Raw genomic sequence first — 24,649 nt, forward strand, 5'->3', positions numbered from 1 at the left:
GATAGATAGATATTTCACTCAAGTCAATCGTGCATGCTTCGTATCACCAGAGGTGCAGAGAAAGTAATAAGATGGGCGTTTTCAATAAATGGGTTTTATTGAACAGTCTTCTTTCTCAAGCATAAGAAATTAACTGCTACAATCATAACATTGGTCGTAAAATATAATGCATACAGTATAAATAGTAGAATAAAATAATATTGTAAGAGCGTTTTATGGTTCCTAAACCATAGATAAATACATACATAAATAACAGAGGCTAAAAGTACTCAACTGGTGCTTCTAAAATACGCCTACCCCGGTGTGCCTAACCTAAGCTTAGTACGAGGGAAGAAGTAAGTGAGGTGTAGCATAAATGTAGTATTCTTTTGCCAAGAATTTGTCCAAGATTTCTCTTAGGGTCTAATCAGCTCTGTACCTTAGTTTAGAATGAAGAAGGTTGGTCTCGGGACTCGATTTCCCAACAACCCGCAAGGGTAGCTTGGAAACACTGGAGCTGGATTTCTCGGCAGGAGAAAAGACAGTGTCTTTCTCAGTGCGTCTGTTGGAGGGTCGACTTCCTTCGGCACTTGCTGTAGCAGGTCGCGTCGGCCAAGTAGATAGTCAAACTGCTCCAAACCACCGTGTGTTTGCTTGGGCAAGTGTGGGCATATTAATACCTTGAAGGTGCCGGATTTGACGTATGGTTGGACATAATAACGTCATCAAAGAGTCTCAGTTCTTTGAAAACTTCATGAGTTCTTGGACAAATCAATATTCAAGCAAGGGGAAGTCCCTGACTGCTAAAGGCGGGTTTTTCCAAGAAATCGTTGTGGATTTTCGGAACTAGTGGAAGTAGCCCTGCCGTATTTGGACTGCATGAGCTATGCCTAAATATGGTTATGATTTCTATGCCTATATAAGGATATGGTGATTTATACCTATATAAGGGCATGAATCGGGAAACTTACAATAGAGTTCGAAAATAATACATAACAGTTTCAGAGCATGTTCGCCAGTGTCCTCCCCAGTCTGTCCCCTTCCCCATAATAGCGCGCCTTGGTATGTTTGTGTAAAAATGTAGTTTCCCTGTCTGCCTCTTCTTGGTAGTCAGTTAGCTTTGCTCTGATGTCAGCTAGGATCGTGGGGACGTGCAATAATACTGTGCTTCTAGTGTTTGTATCTCTGCTTCCAATCTGTGCAAGCGTCTCCGAATATCTCAAAGCACCCCTGATTGTCCAGCTCTACAGTGCCCTTGTATCACCACTTTGAACGCCTCCCACAAGGTTCCCATATTATCTACTGACCCCGTGTTTTGCTAGAAATAATCTGTAATCTTCGTTCAAAGGGTCTCCCGGAATGCTGTGTCTAACAGTGCATTGGGCGGGAACCGCCATGCGAACAGCTGTATATAGGGTTTTGGTACGGAAAGAGTCTGTGTCACCGGGGCGTGGTTTGATAGGGTGCAAGCTTGGTGCTTTGCATCTGCTACCTATGCATGTATATCTTTGGTTGTGAGCCCTGGGACGTTTGCGCTCCACTCATTGAGATCTGTTAGGCGGCCACGTGGGCATCTCTGCACACGTTTACTAAACATTATTGCCTAGACAGCCAAGTCCTGAAAGAAGGCTATTTTGGCCATTCTGTTCTCCATGATTTTCTGGTGTGATCTTAGTTCACAGACCCACCTCTGGGGTTGACATAGCTGGAGTATCTATTCTAAGGAAGGAATGTATAACTAGCAGTCTCTTTCAGATAAACAAGTTACTTACCTTCAGTAACGATGTATCTGTAAGAGACGTATGTTAGTTATAGATTCCTTACCGCCCCACCCATCCTCCCCGTTCTGCAAACTGACTCCTAGGGAAAGGAACTTCCATCCAGGGCCCTAGTTATGTGCACCAGTGGTCAGTGTCTTGCATGGTTCTGTGCTTCTGGCCTGGAAATTCGTGTCTGAACTGATGTCAGCTTGCAGGGGCGGCATCTAAGTAGACACTGCAACGTAATCCCGGCAACCACGACGCTAACAACGGACGTGAAGTCGACCGACACGCCAGGGTACTGCTAAGAGAAAAATTCTCCAGATGCAGTCTGACGCCGGGGGGTAATTCTAAGGTAAGGAATCTATAACTAACTTATGTCTCTTACAGATACAGCATTACTGAAGGTAAGTAACTTGTTCTTCTTGTCTGGATTTCAAGTCATGGTTCCAACGTACTGATCCACGAGACTCTTTAGCTTCTTATCTTCCACGAACCTCCATTGACATCTACAGGCGTTTCCGACACCATTTCATCCATATGCACCTGGGCTCTCTGGTGTAGGTATCCTGGTTCCTGGGGTGTCCATGGGTGGGGTGGCTCTCCGACCTTCCTTTATCCAAGTGGTTCCTTCAGGGTCTTTTGGGAAGTGTCCTAGAACTGTAAAATGACAGCAGCGACTTACCCTGTGTAATCCTATGGACATTTGACCACGTCTAACCAGTCGGCACCCGTGTGCTTTGGGGTCCCTGGCTACTCACCTTGAGTCATTCCGTGTTTCCCCTGGGGTCGTCCATCCTTGGGTACTAGTCCTGTTTCGGTACTTACGTCACATTACACTCTTTTGATATGTGGTTTGGCCCCTCATTTGGGCCCTATGTGTGTTTCAATGCTACTTACCACCTTCTGAAATATCTATTGTGTTTAATTGATCTCTCCGGGCAGGCAATATACCAAGTTAGTGCCTAGTGTGTGCTAATAAATAGAAAGTATTTTTATACTCACCGGGTGTGGTGCTTTCTTGTGTGAAAAGCTTACTGACTGACTGTACATCCCTCCTGAATAAGCCTTAGCTGCTCTCCTCAGCTACCCCTTGCAAGCTCTGGTTTTCTCAGACCTAAATGCTATTACTAAGGTTTTACTGGACTCTGTGCTCAGTGGCTCACCATAGGTGGACACTATATACCTGTCCAGCCTCCTACAGTGGGTAAGTACAATTTTGTTCTAGGGCAGTGCATTGCTAGTTATGTAGTTCGATTATGATACATTTAGTGCTCATTTTGTCAAGTTCCCTTCTGCTAAATGTATTGATAACCATTTTGTATGAGGAGTTGCCATATCATACTGCAATGCTCTATTTCTTGGAGCACCAGCTACCTTGGAGCACCAGCTACCTTGATAGGAAAACTGCAACGGGTGCAGAACCTTGCAGCCAAATTAGCGCTTGCTCGCCGCCGTCTCGACTCTTCATCCCAGGCATTAAGAGACCTTCATTGGTTACCGATCCTTCAACGGATCGATTTTAAATCTCTATGTATTGTATTCAGGGCCCTTCACGGACAAGGCCCAGTGCCACTTCAGAACATGTTTCATTGGTACATTCCGTCTAGATCCCTTCGTTCGGCTTCTGCCTACCTTGCTGTGGTGCCTAAAGTACTGAGATCGCGGTTGGGCGGTCGATCTTTCAGCTTTACGGCAGCCAGACTATGGAACACTCTTCCGCTAGGACTGAGAAGTACGAATGATCTTGTCTCCTTTAAGAAATTTTTTAAAACATATCTCTTTCCTTGGGTTGCATCCTTTTAGTTTTTAATCAGCAGGGTGCGCAGCAGGATCCTTTCAGTCAAAGCGCCAGGATACCCGTGGGGTGACAGATACGCGCTATAAAAGTTTACCAATACATACATCATTGGGCTTAGAAGTTGCCACGTTTTTGTAGGTTTAACTTTCAATCTTAATAGAAGTCCAATTGAGTGATGTCCTATTTTTGGTGGTGGAAGGTGCATATGTTTGTGCAGTATGTTGTCCTAACAATCATTGGTTTAATTTCTTGATGTAAATGTTGAAGAGCTTGGAGAGAGTATTGTGTCTCGGGGAAACGGCATTAGGATTATATGGTTTCTTCAGTTTAAGTCAGTTGCGAAAGTGGAAAAAAATGTAAGCACTGAAAGTTGTTTGTAAGTTTTCCTGGTTTGAGGTGTGTTTTGAATCTCTGCCAAGTTAACCAGGCTGGTTAGTCAAGTGTTGGGTAGTGTCTCTTTCCTCCCTTGAATTGTATTTCACTTTGAAGTCCTGAGGGAGAGTACTTTTTTCAAGTTTTCTATGAATTGATCAGATTTTGCCAACCTTAGCAGTGAGAAAAGAACTTGCTTCCTTAGATTTTTTTATTAATGCAGTCCAGCACTGTTAGAGTTCTAGGGACACCATCCACTTGTATATGTCCTTTCAAGTGGCCTCTGGACACTCCCTCCTGTTTTTTTCTTTCTATTCAGTTTAAGACTGATTCCTGCTTAGTGGTCAAGGTTCGATTTTTGGCTACTTGGGTTGGTGCTCGGGGCTCTTTCCATGTAAAAAATGCCATCCATGTGGTATGACAAAGAGGTCTGAATGAATGAGAGAGCAGACTTTTCCATAGAAGAGTCACCTGTTCATATTTAGTGAGTATTTTAGGGAACTCCTTAGTTACTGATCACCCTATGTTGCTTCACCATGTTGCTATGATGACCTTCCTTACTGTTTTGTAACACCACTATCTATATTTATTGCCAACCTCACTTCATTGAAGTTAACCACCGCGCTTTGCGGGTCCTTTTCCTTCCCTTTCACCGGCGGCCATCTTAGGGGAAGCATTCGGGAAGCACTGGACGCTCGGCGCCGCCATTGTGGTTGACGCGCTAGTGCCTCACTCCCAGGTATTTAGGGCGGGCAAACCAAGCAATCTTCCTTGACCAGATAGGGCGCGTTACACAGGACTGCAGCGCCAAAAGCAGCGACCACGCTTGTGACCACGCTATCGAAATAATATTGTGCTGGCTAGTGTTGTAATTTTTAAAATTACCCGTTTTATATTTGATTTGTATTTAGTTTATTTCCCCTGATTTTAACTTGGCCAGATTCATGTCCACTTACCCGCACGATAAAAATTGAAGTTAACCACCGCGCTTTGCGGGTCCTTTTCCTTCCCTTTCACCGGCGGCCATCTTAGGGGAAGCATTCGGGAAGCACTGGACGCTCGGCGCCGCCATTGTGGTTGACGCGCTAGTGCCTCACTCCCAGGTATTTAGGGCGGCCATGCTGACGCGCAGCGTTCACGCGCTGCGTGAGCACGCCGGAGTCACGCCAGAGTCCAGCCCGTCTGCGCCCGTCCGCGCACGAACGGGCGCAGGGGCAGGGGGCTCTGGTCAGAGGCGTATTTTTTCTTCGGAGGAATTGTGTCTTTTAGATACAGGGGGACACTCTCTGGACCCTGTTACTATAACTGTATTAGACGCTTTGTCTATTTTAAATCCTTCTATAGCATTATTAGATACTCGGCCACATTCTTTAAAGCTAACCTGCTTAAATACACGATCTTTACATAAACACAGTCTGGAGATTTTTACCCTACTCCAAAATGAGGATATTGATGTGCTTACCCTCTCGGAGACATGGCTCGGGGATAGCTCACTACCAGACATCATAGCAGCGGTCCCGAGTGAGTATGATATTATTTGGCACAATCGTGCAGATAACGCCCGAGGAGGGGGAGTAGCGATTATATTTAAAAAATCTCTAAATGTAACCAAAATACTGGCAGAGACTGTGGATTTGGCTGATACACTCGCAGTAAAGATTGTGTTTGATAACCAGTGCTTAGTAATTTTCACAGTATATCGCCCACCAAACTCTAACCTAGGTTTTAATGATCTGTTTATGGCTTCTATATCGGATCTTTGTTCCCGATATAAAAATATAATAGTAACTGGAGATTTTAACTTTCATTGGGATAGAGAATTAAAGGAGCCAGCTGCACGCTTTTTGGAGAGCACTATGTCCTCCCTGGGTTTTCGACAGTTGGTGGATATCCCTACACATATTAAAGGACATATTCTTGATCTTATCTGGACGCTAGACCCCAAAGCAGTACTTTTGAGGGTTTTACCTTGCATTTGGTCAGATCATCACTTAATTTATTGTGAGGTACCTATCAACACAAAGTTGATGAAGCCGCCACCAAAAATGCAGAAGGTCCGCCAATGGAAGAAAGTTGATCTACAAACACTGTCTTCTACTCTATCGGAATTGGGCCTCTCTACCATCTCTAATACTGACTTAGATCAGGAGTATAGGTACATTACTGACAATCTGATCAGAGCAATTGACCAGATTGCACCAGAAAAGCAGCAAAGGGTAAAAGGAGCTGGAAAGGGAGCTCCATGGTTTACATCTGACCTAAGGGAACACAAAAAGAAACTTCGTAATTTAGAACGAAATTGGCGGAGGAAAAAAGATGAGGAAAGTCGAGAGCAGTATAAAATTTTGCTCAATATCTATAAGAAGCTCATTCTGGACACTAAAGCTAAATATTATGAAAATCGCATAAAGCAAGCTGGAAATGTCCAGAAGGAAACATTCAGAATTCTGACGGAATTGAGCAAAAAACCTGAAAATACGGACATAGCTTTTAGCTGCGACACCTTTCAAAGCTATTTTCTAGAGAAAGTAGAGACCATTCTACAGGACATCGGGAATGGTCATATGATTGAACCCATCAAGTTGCAGGCTGCTCAGACGCCGGCAGAAATTGGTATTTCAGACTTTCCCCTGATGGATGCAATGACCCTTGAGTTACTCATGAATAAAGTTAAATCTGGCTCCCCGGCGGACCCTTGCCCACCTAATGTGTTTCGCTTAGCACGGCATATTTTAGAAGATCGTATCCTCTCTCTCCTGAATAACTCATTAGTTACAGGTCGGTTACCAGTGAGCTTCAAAGAAGCTCGAGTGAAGCCGCTAATGAAGAAACCGGGAGCAAACCCTAATACTTTGAAAAACTATAGGCCAATTTCTCAACTCCCGTTCCTGTCAAAAATCCTTGAGCAACATGTGCTGAAGGCCCTGGCCTCGTTTCTGGAGTCACAACACTCTCTCCATGATCTACAGGCGGGCTTTCGTGCACATCACAGCACCGAGTTGGTGATGCTCTCGGTGCTGGACGAACTTAGAGGTATGGCTGACAGTAAGAAACCGAGCGCCCTGATACTTTTAGATCTATCGGCGGCGTTCGATACTGTCAGCCATACTCTGCTCCTGGATAGACTGGCGAATTGCGGGATTCGAGACATGGCCTATAGATGGTTAGAATCCTTTTTAGTAGGTAGAACGCAGAGGATTCAGTTGGGGGATAAGGTATCGGAGGTGGGGAACTTGAAGTGCGGGGTCCCTCAAGGTTCCGCTCTGTCCCCACTTCTTTTTAACTTATACCTGCAGCCTTTGATTAGCTCCCTGGCAAAGATGGGATGTCGCGTATTTAACTACGCTGATGACACCCAACTTTTACTGAGCATAGAGAATACAGCGCCGGCACAGACCTATGCGCAAGATGTTCTAAGATTTACAGTGAGCTGGATGACTAGGAACCTTTTGAAGATTAATCCCGAGAAAACAGAGGTTCTAGTTATATCATCCATATGTTCCCCATGGAGTGACCTGTATTGGCCCCAGGAACTAGGCCCAACTCCCATACCAGCGGATAAGGTGAAAAGTTTGGGTATTAAAATTGACAGCGAACTTTCAATGTGCAGCCAGATCTCCACTGTAGTAGGTACTTGCAATGGTCTAATTAGACAATTGCGTAAGTTAGTCCCTCTTTTATCCCAGTCTATGCTTCGTACCGTAGTCTCTGCCACAATAATCTCAAGGCTGGATTACGGCAATGCCCTTTACTTAGGCCTTCCAAAAACTCTGATCAGTAGACTGCAGGTGGTTTTAAACGATGCTGCACGCCTTGTTTTTAAACTTCCAAGACGATCTCATGCCTCTCCACTGTTGCAGAGCCTCCATTGGCTGCCCATTGGACAAAGGTCTGTCTTCAAAAGTCTGTGTATTGCCCATAAGGCAATTTATGGGCAAGCACCTTTGTACATAAAAGAACGGTTGGAGCTATATAACCCGGAACGGAGACTGAGGTCCTCAGATGCACAGCTGTTGGTATGTCCTCGGTTTAAGCTGGCCACAAAAGGTGGGAGATCTTTCTCTGTCCTGATTCCAAAAATCTGGAACAAATTACCTGAAACCCTCCGTAAAGAGGGTAATCTCCTCCGTTTCAGAAAAACTTTAAAAACCTTTTTGTTCAGGGATATGTTGTGCCTGGTCTAAACATGATGTTGTTCTTTTGTTTCTGACAATCGTGTAATTGTTGTCATTTCGGTCATAAGCGCCTTGAGACCTGCCGGTGAGTTGGCGCTATAGAAACCGGAATTAACAATAACAATAACAATAACAATTGCTGAAAAGTTTATTTCCTATGCATCACCTGCACGACTGAACACCTTTCAAAAACAAGTGTCAGAGATGGTAAATTGACCTCTGCTTACAAACTGAAAAATCTTAGCGTTTTATCTTGAAGACTGATCTTGTGTCACAGAAAAGGGGGTGTAGTGTTGACTGTGACCTAAAGTAATACCAAATCTAATTTGTTTTAAAAATGACCTGTCTGTTATAAGACCGTGTATCTCCTTTACTAATTGTTTTCTGCTTAATTTATTCATTATTGTTCTGGTGACTTGCCCAAAAGGTGAATTGTGATGTCTGATTTGCTATCACTCTCCTTTCCATAAATTGCATATGTCTGATTGGCTAGCACTCTCTTAACTTTCCATTACTTTTCTGTGCTACCCCAGTTTTCATTAAAGGATTGCAAGTTTCAGCGAGCAAAGGGGTCTGAGTTGCTAAAACACTTGGAGTATTTGTCCAGTCAGTGACTATGACAACATTCTTTTTTTTATTTCTCTCTTCAGGCAACTGAAGTTTAAACCATTGACCGAAGCAGTCCCTGTACAGTTTCAGGTGGTCAAACTACCAAGTGCTCACCATCTGTGTAAAGTGAAGTCCTTGAATAAAGGAGATACCAATTCTGAAGTCACAGTTTATTACCAGGTTAGTGAAACATTGCATTTTGAAGTTTCATCCACTAGACATGTTTAAAGAGGTTATAGCTTAAGATGTACTAATATATAGCTACTAAAACATTAGTTAACCGACCTTCTACACGTGGATGTTCTCTAAGTAGCCATATGCTAATAATAGCCTTGTGGTGAAAGTTGGGGGTGACTGGGGCTGGAGAAGAGAGAGTCATCATAGTACATTTTAAATAGCTCCTCATTTAGAGTGTAGGAGGCTGGTTTAGTATATGATGCTCACTTACGTAAGTGTAGCACCCTGCTCTGATCCAGACAACCATTATGGTGATTTTAGTTGTCTTAGTCAACCTTAGAAAGCTCTCTAAGTGGTAGCTGTGGAAAGCAGCCTTCAGGCTTAGTCCAGAAGGAGTGGAAAGCAGCTTGTTTTACCAGAACGTAATCTTATTGGTATAGATTAAGTGAAAAAGAACCACACAGTATATTTATTATAAGGCACTCACTAACACATACCAATATGTCCTACCCTGAGATATACACTATGCACACAATACTTTGGAATGAAAACCGGTAAGTAGCACAAATACACAATGGTCGCCAGGGGGGAGACAAACCATATACTAAAATAGTGGTATGCGAACCACGACTCAAGTCAAGATTATACCCAGGAGATGTACAAGTACTGGGGACCCAAGGAGCTACCCGAGGTAAGTAACCAGGAACACAACTGAGGCCGTATGCAGAGTGGGGACATAACCGCGTGCTCAACTCAAGTCAATGGGTAAGCCACGGTTGCAATTTTAAAGAAGGGCACTTCCCAGTGAACCCTGAAGAAACCCCATGGAAAACAGAAGGTTGGAGAGCCCCCCTACCCGTGGATACCCTAGGAACCAGGCTACCTACACCAGGGAAGCCAGGTGCATAGGTGTGAATTGGCATCGGAAACCGCCGTCGAACCCAATGGAGGACTTAAGGAATCTGCCTCTGCTGGAGAAGGTGAAAGTGTCCAGTGGAACCCAAAGGTGGATTCCAGTCGAGAGGTACCTGCAAGCAGAGGGGACAGAGTCAATGCCACTTGTAAATGATCAGGAAGCACGGAAGGTGATTGCCCACCAATGTCAGGTGCTGCAGGAGGGTTGACGGTGACCTTGGAGCTGCAGCTATGAGGACCAAGCGATGCTGTGGAAGGCCAGGAGGTGTTCACAAGCTATCCCATGTCGGATGTCAAGAGTTGGGGGGGTCGGTGTCCATCGAGAGCACCAACAAGCCTTGGCAACTGCAAACAACGTGGAAGGTGAAGAAAGTGCAGTGCTGGGACCAGCAAGGTCTAGGTGACTCACCCCAAGCAGGGGAGTCGGGGCTGGCCCAAGCAATCAGGGGAGCCCACCAAATTAAAATCACACCCTCGAGAGGACACACAGGCCGAAGGCAATAGTCGCAAGAGGACCTCAAGCAGCTCACCAAAGATACAAGCCCATGATGCAAGTGATGCATTGAGGACGAAGAGCTTGGTCACAGGAGATACTTGAGGTTGGGGCTTCTTGGAGCCCGAAGATCTTGGTGGAAGGAAGCCAACAAGCTTGTGCAACTGCAAGTCGAAGCGGTGCACAAGGGTTCGGTTCCTGCAGGTCCGACGAGGGATACTGGCCTCAAACTTGGTGAAAGGACAGGTCAGGCCACGAGGGATGTGAAGAACCACCACCTGTGTTGCTGAGCCTTTCGGAGTCTGTGGGAGCCCAGGACCAGCATACCGGTTATCTTATTTGCGGTGTCTGCAGATGCAGGGAAGTGACTTCTTCACTTCAAGGAGGATTCCTTCAGGTGTCTTGGATGCCCGCAGGCCTTGGAAGGTTCCTGTATGGTGCACAGGCACAGACGTTGCAGCAGACAAGCAAGGAGAGGAGATCAGGAGCAGCAGAAGTCTTCCCGGTTGCAGCCTGGATGCCCAGAGCGAAGTCCAGAGTGGCGAGACGGTTGAAGAAGTGGTGTCTTAACACCTTCGCTGCGGCGGCTATTCCGCCGCAGCGCTAAGGGGGCGGGGCGGCCGCTCGGCGGCCGCATGCTGGTGACAGAACCGCTCCGTCATCAGCCGCGGTTGGGCTGTTCTCATGACGGAGCGGTTCCGTCATGGCCCGCCTGCTCAATAGAACGCCCAGCGCAGGCGCTAAATCCGCGCCGCGCAGGCGCGGCGGCCGGGCCATGACGGAACCGCTCCGTCATCAGCACAGCGCCACCGCAGCTGATGACGGAGCGGTTCCGTCATCAGCATAGAAAGGGTTAAAAATTAATCTTGTCCCACGACGAATCTATGGACCCACCCTCAGGTAAGCCTTTAAGTACCCTAAGGAAAGGGTTGGGAAGATTCATGGTTCCTTCCCAGGGGAGGGGTCGGACAGTGAGGAGGATACTCCCATGTCCTTTGTCCAGTTTTGCGCCAGAGCGGGATCTAACCGCTCCCCGAGCTGGTTTGAATTGGACTATGCAAGGAGGGCACCAAATGTTCCCTGCAATCAGACTGATTGATGCTGACCAGCGCCCCCACCCTATCCCAATACACTTAACCCTGTCTGGGAGCTTGGCTCAGCAGCAGGAGGACAGAATTGTGTCTCTGTTCTGCAGCAGCTATGTTGTTTTGTCCGGGTCTAGAAGACTGGTACAGGGAGCACTGAGAGACTCCTGGAGGAGCTTCACAGCTCTTGGAATCATACCTCCCACACCGTTTACGATGTGGGAGGTATGATTCCAACATGTTTGATACCAAGCATGATAAGATTCGTTACTGCCAGTTTCGAGATGGTCATCGCGTAATGGCGCGGTATCCCTCTATATGTTATATGGCTGTCTCACTTACAACTCGGGAGAATGGACTCCGTAGGCTGTAGGGGTGTCCTGCTCATGCAGGGGCACCCTCACACTTAGAACAGAGCACTCTGCCTTCAAGATCGTAAGACCTGCCTTACGGGTGACTTATAGGTTTTAAGTGCAGTGATCTTAGCTATAAGGGAACCTATATCTTCAGGTTCTAGCACCAGCTTGCAAAGCCGCAATGGCAGGCCTGTGGATACAAATTGAGTGGCCTTCTATGGGTGGCATAATGCATGCTTCAGCCCATGGGGACCCCTGGTGTACCTATGCCCTGGGTACCTTAGTACCATATACTAGGGACTGACAAGGGTACACCAGTATCCAATCGGGGATGTAGCTAAGTACTTACCATACCAATTTAAGGGAGAAAGCACAGAGACTTGGGTCCTAATTAGCAGGATCCCATTCAGACTAGTCAGAAACAGCATCACATCAAGCAAAAAGTAGGGATAAGCAGATCCTACTTTTCTACAACCATGCTCCCCTTTGGCCTCAATAGGGCTCCTTTGATCATGCAGCAGTCGTGGCATACCATCCCCTGCCTCAATAACTGGCTATTGAAGGAGAACGCGCCACAGTCAGTTGTTGACCACCTTCAGATGACAGTGACCCTCCTAACCTTGTTGGGGTTCATGATCAACATGCCGAAGTGATACCTGATTCCTTCGGAGAGGCTCTGTCTCTTTGGAGGTGTCTTGGGTATGATGCAAATTAGAAAGACTATTTGTTATGGATTCCTTACCTTAGAATTTCCCCCAGGCGTCCGACTGGATCAGGAGAAATTTCTTTGTAGCTGTACCCCGGGCGTCGGTAGGTGGCGGTGGTCAACTCCGCGTTCGTTGTCGTGATCGCCCGGATGAATTCGCAGTATTTACTTTGACGCAGCCCCAGTGCTCTGACGTTCGTTTTCTTTTTCCGCACCAGCCAGCGCAGATCCTGAGAGAGTGGTACCTCTAGTCATTTTTGACTGTCTTTTTTTTTTACTTTTGTCGACTTCTTTTTCAAGTCTTTTGACTCCTGGTGCACAGGGATGTCACATCAGCGGACCGGCATCAAGCCTTGTGGCTCCTGCCACATGTTGATGTCTGTGACAGACCCACATCTAGTGTGCCTCTGTTGTCTGGAGCGCGACCACGACCCGAATTCGTGCTCCGACTGTCGGGCCATGGCCCAAAGTCTTTGCAGGAGCTGACCCGAAAACTTCTGGAGGCCCGGCCGTCGGCTCCGTGCCGCTCGAGGTCCCGGTCAAGTGGGAGTTTGCAGGACCGGTTGCGGAGCCATCACCACCAATCCTCGTCGAAGTCTTCGGGTAAGTCGAAGCACAAAAAAAAGGTGAAGAAGCACCGCTGCTCTTTGCACAACCCCGTCTGTCTGTCTGCCGACGCAGGATGCGGAAGCTAGTCTTCTGGCTCCGCCCGAGGATACTGTTGGGTCGGCTCTGAGCCTCCCTCCCTTCTCGGGAGCTGGAGCGACCCCTGCCAAACTTTGTAGATTTTGTGAAGCCCTCTAATTTCTCTCTAGGCAGCCCAACTCCACCGGCGCGCCATCGGACTCGGCTGGAGGATCTAGGCCTTAGATGCCTGTGGCTCCGCCCCCAGGTATCCAGGCCTGGATCCAGATCGTCGTTGGTCGACCTCACGACACCTCCTCTGGCGTTGAATCCATTGGCGACACCTCCGCCCCTTGCAACGCCGGTTGTGTCCCCAACAGACGTCTACCCTGGCCTCCCCCACAACATGGACACGGAGCCAGACCAACGTTGACCGAAGCCGCATGCTTTCTCCCCCTACCGTGGCTACGAAGGATGGTGCATCATACGCAGTGATGTTGAGTAGGGCGGCGGAGCCCTTGAACCATGAGCGTCCTACGGTGGCAGTCAGGACTAATCTCCTGGCAGCGGCCTCTTCGGAGCCCCTGCTGCCGTTCAATGAGGCCCTCATGGACATCCTTCTGGGCACTTGGTCCAAGCCCAGAACAGGGGCCCCTGTAGATAGGATGATTGCCCAACGCCACCGCCCTGCCCAGTGCGACCCCATTTTCCTCTCCCAACACCCTACCCCGAAAGCTTGGTGGTCCAAGCCTCCACTTCCAAGGGCGCATTCCCTGCCACGCCACCTGATAGGGAATGCAAGAAGCTGGATCACCTTGGAAGATGTTTTCTTCCGCCAGCTTAGGACTGCGGTTGGTGAACAGCACATGTCTCTTGGGCCATTACACCCACTCTCTGTGGGACACGGTCGTGCAGGTGCTGCCACAGGGCCTGGAGGAGGCCCGGGCCGTGCTCTCACGTGCGGTTGCTGAGGGTGGAGATGCAGCGAAGTTCGCCATACGATGTGGGCTGGACACCGCTGTCTCGCTCGGGAGGATGATTTCAATGTCGGTAGCCCTGAGGCGCTACGCATGGCTGAGATCCACTGGCTTTTCGAGCGATGTCCAATAGACTCTTTTGGACATTCCCTTTGATGGCCATTGCTTGTTTGACACCAAAGCGGACAACGCGCTCGAGCGCTTTAAGGATTCTAGGGCTACAGCCAGATCCTTGGGCCCCGCTACCGCCTCTAGCCCCGGGCAGTCTGCTTTTCCCCCCTTTCGTGGCTACGGAATGGGTGCCCCACCACTTTCTGCCCAGAGCCACAGGCCTACGCAAACTGTTCAGCCTCTGCGCGACCGGGGATGTGGGACCCAGTGTCATGGGGCAGGGGACCAGCAAGCGGGCCAGTCCACCAGCACTCCCTCTGCAGCAGGCTCCAATCCATCCTAGTCTGACTCTCCAGGGATACCAGTTGCCAGTGGGCAGCAGAATTCTCTGGCAGAATATAACGTTCGACAGGTGGGGTTTGCAGATAGTCCGAAGAGGCTACTCCCTCTCCTTCGAGACTATCCCTCCATCCATGCCACCTGCATTCCATCACATGTGGGAGGATCACGTGGCCCTTCTCTGCCAGGAAGCTACAGCTCTCTTGGCCAAGGGAGCCATCAAGCATGTCCCTGTGCCAGAAGTAGGTTGTGGTTGCTACTCCCACTACTTTTGGACAAAGGCCTGCTTCCTATTTCCGATCTCAAGGACGTAAACCGCTTCCTCCGGATGGAGAAGTTCAAGATGTTGACATTGGCTCAGGTTCTGTCTGGTCATGACCCTGGAGACTGGATGGTAGTGTTGGACTTGCAGGATGCCTATTTCCGCATCCCCGTCTTGCCGACCCACCGGCGCTACCTACGGTTCACGGTAGGCCACAAGTATTTTCGGTTTACCGTGTTCCCCTTTGGCCTTACTAGCGTCCCTTGGGTGTTCAAGAAAGAGATGGCGGTGGTTGCAGCTTATCAGCTCAGATCAGGGGTTCCCGTCTTTCCCTATCTCAACGACTGGCTGTTAATGGCGGCCTCGCCCCAGGCGGTCGTCTCCCATCTCCAGATTACGGCGGACCTCCTGCATTCGCTGGGATTCACTTTCAACATGCCAGTCTCACCTGATACCCTCTTAGAAGCTCCTTGTCATCAGAGCGGTTATGGATACAATGCAGTTTCGGGCTTATCCTCCAGAACAGTGGGTCCGGGATATTCAGGCTATGATTCAGATCTTTCAGCCTCTACACCGGGTTTCAGTCAGAATGACCCTGAGGAGTCTGGGCCTCTTGGCCTCCTGCATCCTGCTGGTGGATCTGATGTTCCAGTGGGCACAGCATCAGGGAAATGTTTCCAATTGCGTCCAGATCTCGAAGGGTACTACACATCAATTACAGTGGTGGCTAACGAACCAGGATTGGGTCAACAACAGATCCATGTCCCTTCCCAAACAATGGTGACAGATGCGTCACTCCTGGGATGAGGTGGCCACATGGGAGAAGCGGCGATCAGAGGTCTCTGATCTCCGGAAAAGTCTGGGCTCCAAATCAACCTTCTGGAGTTCTGGGAAATTCGTCTTGCACTGATAGCATTCCTTCCTTCTGTCAAAGGAAGGTGCAGGTGTTCACGTACAACCCCACCACAATGTGGTACTGCAACAAACAGGGCAGGGTGGGGTTGTGGACCTTATGTCAAGAGGGTCTCCGCCTTTGGACATGGCTGGAACATTAGAGCATTTCCCTTGTGGCTCAACACCTGGCAGGTTCACTCAACGCCAGGGTGGACGAACTCAGCCGCAGGTGCATGATTGATCACGAATAGCGTCTTCACTCAGAGGTGGTGCATGGTCTCTTTCAGTGGTGGTGAGAGCCTTGGTTATATCTAATCACAACCGAAGAAAACACGCAATGTCAGCAGTTCTGCGTGTTGGAATTTCCAAGGCAGCACTCGCTCAGCAACGCTTTTCGTCGCAAGTGAAGTTGCGGTCTTCTATACGCTTTTCCACCTATACCACTTATGCCCAGAGTGCAGAAGAAGATCAGGTGCTACAGGGCCCAAGTCATCCTTGAGGCTCCGGATTGGCATGGAGAGTCTGGTATCCCAAGCTCCTGCACATGGCCATCGATCCTCCGATCAGACTGCCTCCTCAGGAGGATCTTTTGTCTCAGCAACAGAAGACGGTCCTCCACTCGAATCCGTCCAGCCTCCACCTCTTTGCTTGGAGATTGAGCAGCGACAGTTGACAGCTTTCGACCTTCCTCCCAAAGTCTGTAATGTAATCTTGGTAGCCAGGCGTCCCTCCACTAAAACGGTATAAGACTATAGATGGAACAAATTTGTGGCATGGTGCACAGCAAAGGCTGTGGATCCCCTTTCTGCCCCTCTTTCAAGGGTTCTCCTCTTCTTTCTTTCTATGTCCCAGCAGGGCTCTGCTCTGGACACTCTTAAAGGCTATCTTTCGGTCATTTCGGCCTTTCTCCAGCTTCCTGATCAGCCATCTCTTTTCAAGTCCCCTATTGTAATTCGTTTCCTTAAGAGCATTACTCGTTTGTTTCCTCCTATTCCTTTCGTAATGCCCCAGTGGGACATAAACCTGGTTCTGACCTACCTTATGTGTGCTCCATTCGAGTCGCTACATAATTGTCTTCTCAGACTTTTGATCTTAAAGAATGCTTTTCTGGTTGCCATCACCTCTGCTTGCAGGGTGAGTGAGCTTCAGGCTCTTTCTTCTAAGCCTCCTTTCCTTGCTGTTCATTCGGACAAGGTTGTCCTCAGAACCCGACCCTGTTTTCTTCCCAATGTGGTTACCTCTTTCCACAATGGACAGATCATTACTTTGCCCACCTTCTTCCCACCCCGCATCCTTCTAAAGAGGAGGAGAGGCTCCATCGTCTGGATCCAAAACGTGCGCTCTCATTTTTCCTGTAAAGCACAAAACAATTCTGGGTGGATGATCAGCTCTTTGTTGGCTATGTGGGCGCCAAGAATGGCCGTGCAAAAGCGAACCATCTCTTGATGGGTCGTTCTTTGCGTTAAATTATTTTTTTCCTTAGCGAAAAAGGACCCTCCAGTAGGGTTGAGCGCCCATTCCACCAGGGCGATAGCTCCCACTACTGCTTTGGGACGTGGAGTCCCCTTTCATGACATCTGCCAGGCAGCTATGTGGGCTTTCTTGCACACGTTCAGTAAACACTACTGCCTGGATAGCCAAGTCTGAAGAGATACCTTCTTTGGCTGTTCAGTTCTCCAGGACGTTCTGGTGTAAACTTAATTCGCAGACCCACCTCCGGGGTTGGTATTGCTGGGGTATCTATTCTAAGGTAAGGAATCCATAACTAATAGTCTTTTTCAGATGAACAAGTTAGTTAACTTTGGTAACGGTGTATCTCTAAGAGACTTATATTAGTTATGAATTCCTTACCGCCCCACCCATCCTCCCCATTCTGCGAACTGACTTCTAGGGTAAGGGACTCCCTTTCAGGGCCTTAATTTTATGCACCTGTGGTCAGTGTCTTGCATGGCTCTGTGCTTCTGGCGTGGAATGTCGTGTAAAGAACAGACAACAGCGTGAAGGGGCTGCGTCATGTAGATAGTGCGATACCACCACTGCGATCACGAAGCCGACGACGGATGCAGAGTCGGCCGAGGCCACCTACCGACGCGCAGGGGTACTACTACGAAAAAAATCTCCGGATCCAGTCTGATGCCTGGGGGTAATTCTAAGGTAAGGAATCCATCACTAATATATGTTTCTTACAGATTGTTGTGTATCGATTTAGATTCTGTATGCATTTCCAGATTCATGCCCTTATATAGGTACATTTCACAGTGCCCTTGTATAGACATAGAAATCCAGTCCTTATTTACGCATAGTCCATGCTACCTAAATACAGGCATGGCTACTTCCATCCGTTCAGCTACTGTAGTGTAGTTCCTATATTCCAATAGGCTCTGCGCGTTGGAATAATATATCCTGCAGCTTAGACGTAGGACTTCTGTCGACTAGGTCTCTGCCGAATATATTAGACTTAATTGTGAGTGCCAGCTAGCTCAGAGGTCACTAGAAACTTTCTCGAAAGTACAAGAAGGGATTAGTCTCTGACAACCATATAACATGACAACTTTGTTTCCCCAGAACGAAACGTATCTCTAGAGTCGCGGAAACAATAGACGGCTATTTCACTCAGTCAGATGTGCATGCTTCGTTTCACCAGAGTTGCTTAGAAATAGAGAGACGGGCGTTTTCAATAAAAGTATTTATTGAACAGTCTTATTTCTTAAGCATAAGAAATGCACTGCTACAATTGAAATGCTGGTTAACCCCTTCCATGCTCATGACGAGCTCAGCTCGTCATGCAGTACACTGCTCGTGTGCTGATGACGAGCTGAGCTCGTCATGAACAATGGGAAAAAATGAGTGCCAGCGCTCTGGGGAAATTGCTGCAGCATTAATGGTGTTAAGAAGTACAATGCATATAATACGAATAGTATTATAAAATAGTACGGTAAGAGCATGATATGGTTTCTAAGCCATAAACATAGAATACATAAAATGCATAAAATACATAAAGTGATAAAATAGTGGCTAAAAGTACTCCACTGGTGCTGCTAAAATACGCCTACCCCGGTGTACCTAACCTAAGTCTAGTACGAGGGAGGAGTAAGTGTGGTGCAGCTTAAGTCTAGTCATTTTCTGCCAAGAATCTGTTCCAAGAATTCTCTAGGGGTCTAATCCGCTCCGTACCTTGGTTTCAGAATGATAGAGGTCTTGTATCTCTCTCTCAGGACTCGATCTCCCAGCAAACCCGCAAGGGTAGCCTGGAAACCCCGGAGCTGGATTTCTCGGCGAGAGAAAAGAAAGCGGCTTCTGAGTGCGTCAGTTGGAGGGTCGGCTTCCTTCGGCACTTGCAGCAGCAGGGCGTCGGGCAAGTAGTTAGTCGATCTGCTCCTAAACCACCGTGTGTTTGACTGGGCAAATGTAGGCATATTTATACTTTGAAGGTGCCAAATTTGATGTAAGATTGGACATAATATCGTCACTTGTGCCTCAATTCCATGAAAACTCAAAGAGTTCTTGGATAAATTAGTATTCAAGCAGGGGGAAGTCCCTGACTGCTGAAGGCTGGTTTTTCCAAGAAATCATTGTGGATTCTCGGAGTTTAGTGGAAGTAGCCATGCCGTATTTGGGCTGCACAGGCTAAGCCCAAATAAGGCAATGATTCCTATGCCTATATAAGGATTGGGTGAATTATACCTATATATGGGCATGAATCTGGAAAATTACACTAGGGTCCTAGATTCCCACATAACACCCACTCCACGATTATTACGTTCAATAACACCTAAGCACTGAACATATCTAAAGCAAAGTGTTCACAATCATACCCCAAAATACAAAAATGCATTTGAATAGGCTTGTTCACATGAAATGAGTATATACTGTATGCAGAAGTTATAGGCGTCATCTGAAATCAAGCATAAATCATGAGCATATATTCTCTCATTAAATAGAACGAAAGTACATTCATCAATTGATACCTGAAATCTGTCCCATAGCATAGGTTTTTAACTGTGTTTGTTTTCGAGGTTGAAGCCAAATATTGTCATTTAGGAAGTTTAAACACAAAATCTTGTTCATCTGAAAGAAACAGGTTAGTATTAGATTCCTTACCTTAGAATATCCCCAGGCGTCAGACTGGATCCGGAAATGTTTGCGTAGCAGTACCCATGCGCGTCGGTAGGCGTCGTCCGCGGCTACGCTTCCGTCCTCGGCGTTATAGGCGCCATGATGACGTTGTCTGAGTATTTAGACGCCGCCCTCGCGCGCTAACGTCAGTTCCTATTTTTCCCCCAGGTCTGCTCTCGATTCGGCGCAGGAGCGGCGTCGGTCGACGCCGCTATCGACGCCGATGGGAGATTTTTATTTCTATGAGCCGACACTGTCCTTTGAGCCGAAGCAGACTGAGAGGGGTCTGAGGACCCTCTGGCACGTGAGTGCCAGTCTTATCAGGACTGGGCAGAGGAGCTTGGGGATGCCAGTGGTCTGGACACTTCGCCCGACACTGGCTTTGTCTCCCCTCCAACCGTGGCTATGGAGGAGGGGGCTGCTTATAGTATGGTGCTGACGAGGGCGGCCAAGGCCTCACGCCTTGAGCTCCCCATCGCGGCCGTGAGGACTAACCTCCTCACAGAGGTCCTTAAACCGCAAACAAGCTAGGCGGAGCCTCTGTTGCCGTTTAATGAGACCTTGACTGACGTTCTTCTGGGCACCTGGTCCAGGCCCGCTACAGGTCATCCTGTAGATAGGAACGTGGCCAGACGCCACCGCCCGGCCCTGGGCGACACTTGCTTCCTGTCCACCCACCCCGAGAGTCTGGTCATCCAGGTCTCTAACTCCCAGACCGCATTCCAGATGGCTCCCCCCGATCGGGAATCCAAGAGGTACGAACAGTATGGTAAACGAATGGTTCGAGGCATGTGGGCTGCTGAATTCATATCTGTGCATAGATCGCCGCCTAGTGTTGGGTCCGGATGATTGCACATTGTTGTCCTGGAAGAGTCTTCGAAGTATCACGAGATAGGTGGCTCCTTCCTCGGACTACAGTGCGCATGGGCATCCTCTTCATCCTCAGATTGTTTTTCTCCGCCATTGGGTTCGGATGTACTTTCCTCTCTCCAAGTTCGGAATCAAGAAAAACTTTTCAAAAGGCCAAAAGGCCTTCGGATCCGTCGGTTGCACTCCAGTCGTCGAATCGGGCTGTAAGTCCTTCTCGACACCACGTGGACCGACCGTCGATGGAACGAAGTCCATTCAAGTACTGCCGTCAGTGCAACTCGAAGTTCCCGCACACAGACAAGCATCCAGTGTGGAACAAATGCCTATCTCCAGATGACAATGAAGATAGTTGCCTAGCCTGTGCCGAGTTTCGATCCAGAAAGACTATTCGGAATCGACGGGCGGCAAGGCAAGAAACGCGACGGGCGGCGCCTGAGCCCGAGAACATCTTCGGGGACGAAGAAGATCTAGCAAGCGCCGAAGACTCAGATCGAGACGACGGACAATGCTCGGAGCACGACTCCGAATATTACCCCAAAGAAGGAGAACTGATAGTCGATCTCGAGGACTATGATCAGGACATCGTAGCAGTTGAAGACGACTCCGATGACGGCGAGGGGCGAACCGTGAGTACACCGCCTCATATAGACACTACACCTCTATCAGAGACTCAGGTCGAGGCATCGACAGCAGGCCTTAGCCGAGACCAACAACCTCGTTCTACAGCCCCGCCATCACGCCCGGCTAAGAACATATCCAAAGAGCCCTCTGAGACACGTCACACGACATCGGTTCCATCGAAACTGAAACTTGTCGACAATACTGACGGACCGAATTACGTCGACCCGAAGGTATCGAAGCCAAAAGGCGTCGACCCGAAGGCCACAGTACCACTGCAACCTTCGAAACCGAAAACCGTCGAGTCGACATCCAAGACAAGAGCAGTCGAGTCGAGCTCCAAGTCGAAGGCCGTCGAGTCCACCTCGAAGCCAAAACATGTCGATTCGACACAAAAACAAAAGCACGTCGAATCGACCCCCAAAAAGCACGTCGAATCGAGCAAATCAGCCTCAGGTATCGACAAGGGGAAGAAACCAGTCGACGACAGAACAAGGCCTACGCCCAAAACTACCGTCGAACCGAAACCGAAGGTAGACGAGAAAAAAATCAGTCGAGCCGAAGCCCATCGACACGAAAAAGGGCGTCGACCCGAAACAGCAGGCTCCAAGACAACATAAAGAGACTGTCGAACCGACAAACCCGCTCGGTCCGAAAAAAGTTGTGAAGCCAGCAAAAGACGTTCAGCAAACAAAACCTGTTGAAAAACAACCAAAGGTGATACAACCACCAAAAGCGGTCGAGGTGCCAAAAACCATCGACCCAAAGAAACAAAACCCAAAAGTTGTAACACCAAAACCAAGGACTGTGGAAGAGGAGCTTCTTGACCCAGATCCCTCCACGGACAACCAGTCAAAAATCTACATTGATCCAAACACTGGTAAAGTGACTGTCTACACTAAAAAGAAAAGGCCTCTACCAACTGAAGACCTTCCCAGGATCCCCCTGAAGAAAAAGAGAGACTGTGCTACCTCTCCTATACTCTTTGAACCAATCACTCCTGCTATGCCTACCACTCCTTATACCCCAACCTCACCAACACGCTCTGACTACAACCCTGATGAAGATCAGGACGCAGATGTAGGGTTTGGTTATTCACAAAACCCACATACAGAGCCAGACACACAGCCATGGGGTGGAGAAGGGGAACCAGACAATGAAGGGATTCTGCCTATTACAGACCCTGCAGTATACCCTACTAAACCATCACCCACAGAGGATACAGTTGCATTTAATTCTCTGTTAGATAGAGCAGCAACCTACCACAATGTAGAGATGCACTCTGATGCGGTCGAGGAAGACTTCCTCTTTGATACACTCACAACATCTGAAAGACACATTAGAACACTCCCAATGCTAAAAGGGGTGTTAAAACATGCAAGTGACATTTTTAAGGACACTGCTAGAGCCCTGGTCATAAACCCTAGAATGAAAAGAAATACAGAGCTGCACCTATAGATCCTACATACATAAAAGGACAGCTACCCCTAGATTCCTTAGTGGTATCAAACGCACGTAAGCGTGCAAACTCACAGACTACTGGTGAGGCTGCACCTCCAGGCAAGGAATCCAAAATATTTGAGGCATCAGGCAAGAGTGGCGGCTCAGGCAGCAAACTCCTGGCGTATAGCCAATACACAGGCCCTGCTAGCCAGATATGATAGGGCGCACTACGACAGTTTGGAAGAAATTATCCAACACTTACCTGATCCCTACAAACAACAAGCAGATGAACTTATACAAGAGGGAAAGCATCTACAATTATTAATCAGCCAATCAACCCAGACTTTTTATTTGGCCCAGCAGTTGATTCAATTATGGACAAGATGAAAAAGGATGCAGAAACTGCAAAATCAATGGGAGCTCTTCAGTCCCAACAACACCGGGCTCCTTTCGTCGCTCCAACTATAGGGGAGGAGCGCGAGGAACATCACAGCAATCCTCCAACTACAAGAGTAACACACAAACAACATATAACAAAAACACCGGCAGGGGTGGTTATAGAGGAAACAATACCATGGGCAGAGGTCGTGGAGGCAATGCAAATAGATCCTCCACTAACACAAAGCAGTGACTTCTTGACACTCCCCCCAGACCATATAACACCAGTCGGGGGAAGAATACAACAATTTCAATAAGTCTGGTAAAATATCACCACAGACAAGTGGGTCAGGCAAATTATCCAACATGGCTATTGCCTAGAGCTCTCCTCAACTCCAACCAACATACCACCCATGCACCGTCCTATGTCACAAGAACATATAACGTTACCTTAGCAAGAGGTCATCAGTATGCTGCAAAAGGGGGCCATAGAACCAGTCCCACTGCAACACCAGGGAACAGGAGTATACTCACTATACTTCCTAATTCCAAAGAAGGACGGGTCTCTCAGACCAATATTGGACCTCAGGCCCCTCAACCTTTACATTCTATCAGAGCATTTTCACAGGCTCACTCTCCAACAAGTCTTACCATTGCTTCGCCAGGGAGACTTCCTAGCAACTTTAGACCTCAAAGACGCATATTTTCATATACCAATACACCCTGCGCACAGAAAGTATTTGAGGTTCACCATTCAAGGGCAACACTACCAATTCAAGGTCCTGCCATTTGGGGTGACAACAGCTCCAAGAGTGTTCACCAAATACCTAGCTACAGTAGCAGTACATCTCAGAAGGCAACACATACATGTGTACCCTTATCTGGACGACTGGCTAATACACGCGCCAACAGCCCAGCAATGTGCCAACAACATGTCAAAGACCATACACCTACTGCACAGTTTAGGATTCTCACTAAACTACCCAAAGTCACACCTACAACCCTCCCACGTCCAACAATACCTGGGAGCGACAATAGATACACTGTCAGCAAAAGCATATCCCAACACAGCACGAGTCCAGGGAATGCAAACGCTGATACAAAAGTTCGGACCCGAACACTCACTACCAGCTCGAGTGTTTATGCAGCTAATAGGCATGATGGCCTCGTGCATATTCATAGTCCCTCACGCCAGACTACATATGCGCCCGCTACAAGAATGCCTAGCAAGGCAGTGGAACCAGGCTCATGGGCAATTAAAGGACCTAGTGTGGGTGACCAGCCGGGCATACAACTCTCTGCATTGGTGGAATCCACAAAACCTTTGCAAAGGTCGACTGTTCCAAGAGCCTGTCCCACAAATAGTGTTAACAGCGGACGCATCCCTACTAGGATGGGGAGCCCATGTCCTACACTACACAGTGCAGGGACTCTGGACTGTGCAGCAAAAGAAAATGCATATCAACCTCCTAGAGTTGATGGCCATCTTTCTAGCCCTAAAAGCTTTCGTGACACACTTACGCAACAAAGCTGTGTTGATCCGGACGGACAACATGACAGCTATGTACTACATTCAAAAACAGGGAGGG

General features: G+C 48.1%; 1 protein-coding gene across 1 annotated transcript in view; it reads left to right on the forward strand.

The window, feature by feature from the left end:
• NRDC (nardilysin convertase) overlaps positions 1 to 24,649 on the forward strand; it is a 2,150,332-nt gene that overhangs the window by 1,787,960 nt on the left and 337,723 nt on the right. The window contains exon 25 of the mRNA XM_078670713.1: positions 8,738 to 8,876. Within this exon, the coding sequence (XP_078526839.1) occupies positions 8,738 to 8,876 (139 nt within the window). The remainder of the gene's footprint in view (positions 1 to 8,737; positions 8,877 to 24,649) is intronic.

The sequence above is a fragment of the Lissotriton helveticus genome, chromosome 1_2 (genome assembly GCF_964261635.1).
Source record: "Lissotriton helveticus chromosome 1_2, aLisHel1.1, whole genome shotgun sequence".
Classification (NCBI taxonomy): domain Eukaryota; kingdom Metazoa; phylum Chordata; class Amphibia; order Caudata; family Salamandridae; genus Lissotriton; species Lissotriton helveticus.